Here is an 8,923-nt window from a genome sequence, read left to right on the forward strand (position 1 = left end):
CCGGAGGTGGAGTCGATTATCTGATCTATCCTATGTAAAGGAAAAGGGTCTTTGGGGCAAGCCTTGTTCTGGATGGTGTAATCAACACACATCCTCCATTGACCGGTTTTCTTTTTTACGAGGACTAGGTTAGATAGCCAGTCGGAGTGTAGACTTCTTTTATGAAGCCGGCAGCTAAAAGCTTAGCTATCTCCTCTCCTATGGCCCTGCGCCTCTCGTCGTCGAAGCGGCACAGTCGTTGCTGGACGGGCTTGGATCCCGGCAAAATACGGAGCTTGTGCTCGACGACGTCCCTTGGGATGCCCGGCATGTCGGACGGCTTCTAGGCAAAAGTGTCCTTGTTGGCGCGGAGGAAGTCGATGAGCGCGTGTTCCTATTTGGCCGGTAGCTGGGAGCTAATCCGCACCGTCTTGGTTGGGTCGGTGTCGTCGACCGTGACCGACTTGGTCTCGTCGGTTGAGACGAAGGCCGGTGCCTGGCTAGGCTTGCCAGGGTCAGGGCGGCACTCGGCGGTGGTGGCGCGAAGCTGACCAAGCTCAGCCGAGTTTGCCGCAGTGGTGGCAAGGTCATAGTACTCGTGGCTGCTTATGTAGGCCTGTTCGAAGGAGTCGCTCACGGTGATGACACCGTTCGGGCCCGGCAGCTTGAGCTTGTGGTAGGTGTAGTTGGGCACCGCCATGAACGTGGCGTAGGCGGGGCACCCAAGAATGGCATGATACACCCCTTTCCAGTCCACCACCTCAAACGTGAGGGCCTCGGTGCGGGAGTTGGATTTGCTGCCAAACGTGACTGGTAAGTCGATGTTGCCGACCAGGTATGCCTTCATGCCCGGCAAGATGCCATAGAAGGGGAAGAGGGATTCCCGCAAGCAGGCTCGTGGGATTCCCATGGCTTCCAAGGTGTTAACGTAAAGGATGTTGAGGCTGCTACCCCCGTGCATCAGTACCTTGGACAGACGCATGTTGCTGACGACGGGGTCAGCGACAAGGGGATAGCTCCCAGGTCGAGGGATGTTTGCCGGATGGTCGTCCTGATCGAAAATAATGGGCGTGGACGCCTACTTCAACTTTCTAGGAATGGAACTTGCAGCAGCACATACCTCGCGGAGCCGAACCTTCTACAGTCGCCTGGAGCACTCATCCTCCAAGCCGCCGATGATCACCAAGCACCGATCCACGTCCGGGAACTCTCCTTCCGCCGGCTTCCCTTTGTCCTGGTCGGCGTCGGGTCTCTTGTCTTGGCCGTCACCGTCGGTCTTGGCTATCCTGTGGAGGAGACGCTTCATCATGTCACAATCCTTGAACCTGTGGCTCACTGGATAGCCATGGTTGGTGCACGGCTTCTCCAGGAGCTGGTTGAAGTGGTCGTTTCTCAGCGGACGCTTGTCTTGGCGCTCAGTCGCCGGGACCTCACCAGCGGTGGGTGGTTGGCGGTTCTTCTTGTTCTTCCTGTCCTCGCGGCTCGAGGAGGGCCTGTCGCGGTCATGCTGCTTCTCTTTCGCCGCGTGCTGGTCGCGTTCAAAGACAGCCCCGACCGCCTCCTCGCCGAAGGCGTGGTTGGTGGCGATCTCCAGGAGCTCGTGCATAGTGCGCGGCTTCTGGCACCCTATTTGTGGACCAGGGTCTTGTAGTGCGTCTCGTTGAGGAATGTGCCGATGACGTCAGCGTCGACGACGCCCGGCAGTGAGTTGCACTGCTTGGAGAAGCGCCGGTTGTAGTCGCGCAAGGACTCGCCGGGCTCTTGTTTGCAGTTTTTGAGGTCCCAAGAGTTGCCAGGACGTACGTACGTGCCTTGAAAGTTGTCGATGAACACTTTTTGGAGATCTGCCCAGCCACCAATGGAGTTACTAGGTGCGGACGTTCTCTCCCAAGAATATAGGGAGGTTCTGGGTGATGAAGCGGTCGTCACTTGCTCCTCTGGCCCGGCATGCAAGCCGGTAGTCTTCCAGCCACACGATGGGGTTTGTATCCCCAATATACTTCACGACGTTCGCCGGCGGTCAGAAGCGTTGGGGGAAAGGCGCCCCCCGGATCGCTCTGGAGAAGGCATTTGGCCCGGTGGGGTTCGGGCTCGGACTCCGGTCGCGATTCACGACGGGGTCGCAGGGGCGTCCCCCACGCCGGAGCAGTGAGCGCTCCGGGTTGGGCGCGTATGCCCGTGCATCTTCTGCTCGAGCGGCCGCGCGGTCGACGTTGGCGTGGTGCCTCGCCTGCTGCCGGCCTCGGATCACACTGCGCGTGTCGAGGTTGGGACCGACGCGGTCGTGAATCGGTGGCCTTGGCGGGAGAGGAGCGGATGCCGCCGCTGGGGCTGGTGCGCTGCCCACGTTGGCCTGCCATGCAGGTGAGGTGCGCTGCACTTCGGATGGCTCCCGCCACCGTGGCTCGCGCCGCCAGCGGGACACGAGGTAGCGGCCTACCGGCGGTGTAGCGAGGAGCTCTCCGCCTGCTGGACGGCGGCGAGTTCCACCAGGTTCCTCACCTGGTAGTGAAGGCCCTTTTGGGCCGGATCCTCCTGCTCTGGCAGCGTCTGCAGGAGGATCGCGGCCGCTGCGATGTTTTGGCCCGCACAAAACTCTTGCGGGAGTTGCATGCGGGCGTCGTTGATGATGTCGTGGTTGACCCTGAGTGCGTGCCGATGCGCGAAACCCGCGGGGTTTATCCCTTTTGACCCGGAGGGGGCCCGCGGGGGCTGTTCCACGGGCGGAGGCATTTGTTGGTGATGGAGGAGAGCTTCGCTGTGGGCCTGCGCATTGGTGAGCGCGCGCTCGCGGTGGTCCGCTGGGGTGTGATTCTGCTCGGACGGCACCACCTCCGGTGGTGGGTCGCCGTCGGCCATGGCGCACATGCGCGGCGGCGCGGATGTCCCTTCTAGGCGGCTGTCCCCCGTGCTAGACGAATCACTCAGGGGGTCCTTGAAGTACAGGAGGTCGTGGACCGAGTCAGGGTAGCTCTCCATCATGCCCACGAACTGTGACGTGGGCTGGAACCCTTGGGCGGCCTTGCGCACCTCCCGAGCGTAGACGCTCGCAGCATTGCGTAGGCCGAACGGGAGTCGCTCTGAGAACGAGCGGGGTGTCGGGAGCGGAGGCCCGCCCGCGAGCTGTCGAGAGACGTTGGCTAGAGAGAAGAGGACCAAGTTGACGTCCTCGACGGCGGGGTTGGAAGCCATCATGAGCGCGATGCGGTGGAGCACCGCATGGGTTGGCTGTGATGGCCTGCGCTTCTTGATGCGCTAGCAAACTGATCGCCGACGCCTCAGGTCACAAGGCTTGGTGGGAGCAGAAGGCTCCTCTGTGTCCGCCGGAGTGGCCTCCTCCTCATGGAGGTGTAGTGTACCGAGCTGATCGGTGACAAACTCCAGGCTTCCGAACAGGAAGGTCTGGGAAGGCGGGAATGGTGGAGGCACCCACAATCTGTCGTGAGGGATTGTGGGAAACTCCAGGGAGGCGAAACGGATTGTCTCGCCGCGGCTCGTCACCGGAGCGGTGAATAGGGTGATCGAAACCATCCGATCGCCAAAGCAGCGAATGCACAAAGCGCTCCCCACGGTCGGCGCCAAAACTGTCGCTGCAGGAAATGGGCGACTACAAAACTACTCGATTGCTCGTTTGTTGTGCGCTTGATCGGATATGGTCTAGCACACGAAGACTCGAGGATTTAGACTGGTTCGGGCCTGAAATGCCCTACGTCCAGTATGGGGGGTGGTGTTCTCGCTCTATTGCTCTCGAGCCCGGGTGCTCAAAGTTCAGAGGGGAGCTTACAAGCTGGTCAAGCAGTGTCAAACCCGTGGCAGTCCAACCCTTTCCTACGTGGGGGGCTTTCCCTTTTATAGTCCAAGGTGGGGGCCCCATTTACATTTATCTAGCGTTTTGTCTTGGCACCGTCGGGGTACGATTCGTCCTTGTCAGTCGTCGGGGCCCACTCGGTCGGTCGGGAAAGGGAAGGCTTGATCCTGGCAATCTTCTGGGGCAAGGGATGATCCTGGCGGTCTTCTCGGGCGATGTGTTCCCCGGTACTGTCCCATCTTGGCTCAGTCGGGACGGCACGACCGCTTGGTTCGTCACTCGGGGGTCTCCTCCGATCTTGTCCGCCGGAGCCTATGTTCCTTGTCCGTGGGGCTATCTCACGCCTTCCCTTCGTAGCTCTTGTCAGCCGGACGGCGCTCCTGGTGAGGGGTGTCTTACCGAGATCTGGTTGGGGTGTCCGGTCACACTCGCTGGCGTAATGAGATGGTGCGCAGAGACAACCATCACTACAGTGAGGGGGGCAGCGTCTGTGGATGCCCCCTCCCGTTGTGCCGCGGGGCTCGCGCGAGCAGTGCTGTCCCCTTGTCAGGGAGTCCTGCTGGCTAACCTCTTGGTGCAAGATATGGAGTGCTGGTGTCTTGGGGCATGCACGAGGCCTGCCTTGGCCGGCACGCCTGTCAGGAAGCGCGGCGTTCTTGGAGCGCACGTCCTGGGCCATCGGCACGACTCTGACTTGGGGCGCTAGGTCGGGGGGTTTCCATGTGTCCCGGGAGGTCGGGCTCCTGGAATCGTCGCCTTAGAAGCGAAGGTATCTCCCCGCGCCGGTTAGTGGGCCGTCGTGTTTCATGGCCTGGCGAGCCCGCCGGGCTTCCGATCATACGTGTCTGGCCCGTTAGGGATCCCGGGTTTATACCCCCGTCACATCCGGATACCTCACATCCAGTATAGAAACACATTTTTTTTGGGAAAAGTAACACATTTGTTAAATATGATTATATAGTATATAAAAGATAATGAGAATTTTTACAATGATTGAAAAAGATAAAAACAGTCCATCTGATAGAATCCTACAGTATCAAGGTAGGAAGGTACAAAAATATGGGACTAAGTACCAAAAAGTGAGACCGAATTCTAATTTAATTTATTTTTTGTAAATATCTTCCATTGATCAACGGCTAGAAAAAATTTCAAGGTAAAAATATCTGAAAGTACCTATCGGTACTTTACAATTATTGTAACAAAGCTAAAAAATAATAGTACAGAGCGAGCATCACACCCCGCTTTATTAGCCTTTGTGGACTTTGTACAACAGTAAAGGTAGGTTTGGTAAAGTTATAATGCTCATAATAGATAGAGACGTCTAACACTCAACAAGTTGTGAGGTTACATACTCTATATTAATATAGTACTGGCAGGGTAGTAGCTGTTAATAATTGGGTAGCCCACAAATTACGATAAGACAATTTGGCGATGATAGTGGAAACTGAGGTGCTTCTCTTTCCATCGTTGAACGAGAAATGCAATCACGGACGTCTGTTCTTATTTGTTTGCATATTGGCCGTGTGATATGATGGCCACGAACCGAGCTCTTTTTGTGATGTTGATCGATGCAACTCACCATTTGATTGGAGAGGAACCTAATCTGTCATGCCATTGATCGTGGACGTTAGCTACAAAACTATACATGGCGCGTGTATGTATATAGAAATGAGCCAACATTTAATTTAAGGTGGTGACCCATTATATATATTACCCCACCATCATGTATTTCTGTACAAGCTAGTAATTTTAATTGATGCAAGTGTTAGAATATTTAGATAAATACATGAATTGAGTGTAGTTCTTAATTGGATAGATTATGCTCACGCACTCACGTAAGAGTTTTTTTGACTCAATAAAGGTGCTCACATTTACAGCTAATCATTCTTATAGTTATAGCATGGTAGACGGCATACTCGTCGATAGTAAGGACAAAACTCAAGATACTTGTGGCGACTTTATCAATATCGAGATATGTAAATCTCCTGGGACAAAAAGATATAAATAAACTTCAGACCCAAAGGCCACAACTAATCAAAATTTCTAACCTTTGGCTTCCTTCCTATCATTTGTTCATATTGCAACGATACTTACATGAAACCTTGAAATATGTATCCTATTACAAAAAAGCTTTTATTACCATTTACTTTGCATGCTTTTCCATCTCCATTAGTAGTTTTCCCGTGTTTTACGTGGTACGCCCATGTGTGTTTAACATGTTGGAACCTTAGCTTTAGCTATGCGCCTAAATTAATATGCTCTTTGCTTTGTGCACGTGTGTATATACATGGTCATACATATAACACATTTTTATGTTGAGATGAAGTGGCTAATCTAGAAACATATGTAGGAGTATCATTTCTTTACACCAGCAGAGTTAGACAATTTAGATACAGATTTTACTAATGAAAGGTGAAATATGCGAAGGGTTAATTGATATAGGTTTTCTTATTCAGGCATATATGTGGATAATTTAGATAAGTTGTAGGAGGTATTTTAATTCAGTTTACAACTTTACATAATGGTATTAATGGTATAGATGTGTAATTTAGATATATATATTTATCGGGTACCATGATTAGGGGCTAAATCGCCCTAAAAACGCAAACACATGCTGGGCAACCGGGCCCACGAAATCCTACAGCCTCCTTTCAATCTGGAAGAAAGGAAAGGACTCAAAGAAGCCCAATATGCAGTCCATGTACACAGTACGGCCCATCCAAGCCCCTCGAACCCGCGGGGCGATCTCCGCCTCGCTCGAGGGCTCCCCGCCGAGACCCTCGACCGCGCCCCGTGTTTCCGCCTCGCTCAAGGGTAGCGAGCCTACCCTCGAGAGAGCATACCGACTCCGCCTCGCTCGAGGCCACACCTCGACGGAAAGGACAAACGGCCCTTCCGCTCGCCAGCCCGACGTACGGAGGCAATAAATGCCAGCCACTCCTCCACGACACCCGGGTCAGACGACGTCAGGCCGCCATTTCCCACAGTGGCCGTGACCGGAGTCCTGTCCACCAACTCCGGTCACTGCTCCGCCATTCCGGACGCTGTGGCGACACTATGGGAACCTGCGATGCAGTGCAAGACGTGCTCGGCACTGCTCCAGCCACTGTACTGCCAACTCCCCATACCTCCTTCATATCTTCCCCTCCGCGGAGCCCTCGAACGGCATGGGCATGACCCTCGGAAGCGGCTCCAGCCTTGACCAGGACAAGACCCTGGCCTGCGGGACCCTCGGAACGTCGCCACGTCACACCTGGAGGACGGCACCCCCTACATCAACGACCACGCCGCCCGCTGGAGCTACAAGGACACCAGCGTGATCTCCGCCAGGCCAAGGACGACTGCCATGCCATATGCCATACCCCGCAGTATTCTTTCTACAGTGCTCGACCACTGCACCCCCGCGATTCGGGGAGAAGACGACGACTTCCACGACCTCCTGAGCATGTACACCGCCCCTCCTTGCATCTATAAAAGGAGGAGGCAGGCTTTATCTTGGGGGACGGGAGGATTCACATGCACGTAACTCGCAAAACACGCACACCCGCTCCCTAGAACGCGATATTGGCACTCGCCTCAATCAACCCCTCCTCTAGCAGAGACCTGGGAGCTTCCCACCCTCTCTTGCCTTGCTTGTACCCCCTACTACAAGCACCCCCGGTGCAAGACAGTACAGTGCTCTCGCACACCCCTTTGCTAGACGTACGGCCCCGCGGCCGGAACCAGGATAAATCCGTGTGTTACTGTGTTGCCTCTTGCATCAACCATCTGGGACGAGGAACACGCAGCATCATCACTAGTTGGGTTCGGACCGCCGGGTCAGGACGCCGATAGTTGGCGCGCCAGGTAGGGGTTTGCGCTGCGTGACATTTCTCTTTTGTTCCCATTTCATCTCCAGGGATGGCAACCAAATCCAACCCATTTCCTATGGGCGCCTCGGATCCGCTCACAGCGGGATACGTGATTTGGTTCGGGAGTCTTGAGTTTAGGGCAACCGGTAACGGTTACCTCATAGAGCTCCTCTCGCCCAGACGCAACCCCGACACTCCGACTTCACCAGCCCGGCGCAATAGGCGCTCGGGCCAGCGCTCGCGACAAGCGCGCAGGGCGGCACGCCTCAACTTCCCCACGTGGGTTGAGGTTGGTATATCACAGCTCAGCATCGTGGCCGACGGAGTAACCACTTCATCATCACATGCCCCGGCGTCATCTACGCCGGCACCATCATCGACTGCAGCCCAGTGCCTCCCAGGGAGGGCCCGACTGCCCCATCGCCCTTTCCTTTCGGGATGTGCAACGCTGCGACCTATGCCTCTTCATCCAGCACCAACTTCACCGAGAACGAGGATCTGCCGGTTCATCACCTCCTCTCGATCCGCAACCTCATCACGTCATCTCCTGACAACTCCTACCCCGAGACGGCAGGCTCGATCGCGGCCGAGGAAACGGAGGACTACTCCGGGGTCTGCGACCTCGACGCTTTCTGCTCGTTCCAGCTCGCGGTGGCTTACTGCCTCACCTGCTCTGAGGACTCCAGCGAGGGGGATAACGATCCCACTCGGAAGTGCTTCATGGTCCAGCTCACGGACGGGCGAATCGGCGACGCTCCGGGCAATGACGGGAACGGCGGGGTAGACGCGCAGGAAAACCAACCAGTGGTGCCTGTCGCGACCCCTACTTCGTCGTCAAGCTCGGTGGCACAGCAGGCGCAGCTGGCCCAACTCAAGGAGCTTCAAGCCAGGCTCGATGAGCAGCACGGGCAGACGCAGGAGCTGCGCACTGCGCTCGAGCAGCAGCGCACCGCGCATGGCACGCAGGCCCGGGCGGCGGGGTGCGTCACCCGGGAACGGATCCTAGCTGACAACATCGACAGACCATCGGAACTGAAGACGGCTAGCGAAAAACTCATCGATGCGGCCTACCTACTCCAAGCGATGCCCGAGCCATCTATGACTTCGGGTCGCAATCTACGCTATGAGGCATAGGTTCTCATCGAGCAGGTTGCCGTGCAGCAGGCCGAGAGCTCTGCATCTCACATGCGCTCGATGGTCCCGAAGACTGGAGGTGCAGCACACCAGGGCCGCGAGGCCTCGGTGCACTCTCCCCCGGGAGCAAAGGGCAAGGCAGCTGCAGCAG

At 56.0% G+C, this 8,923-nt stretch overlaps 1 protein-coding gene across 1 annotated transcript; it reads right to left on the reverse strand.

The window, feature by feature from the left end:
• Positions 1-373: 373 nt before the first annotated feature.
• LOC120689266 lies at positions 374-961 on the reverse strand. Its single transcript, XM_039971574.1, has one exon. The coding sequence runs from the start codon at positions 959-961 to the stop codon at positions 374-376; it is 588 nt and encodes a 195-aa protein (XP_039827508.1).
• Positions 962-8,923: the final 7,962 nt, after the last annotated feature.

This window comes from Panicum virgatum, chromosome 9N (genome assembly GCF_016808335.1).
Source record: "Panicum virgatum strain AP13 chromosome 9N, P.virgatum_v5, whole genome shotgun sequence".
Lineage (NCBI taxonomy): Eukaryota > Viridiplantae > Streptophyta > Magnoliopsida > Poales > Poaceae > Panicum > Panicum virgatum.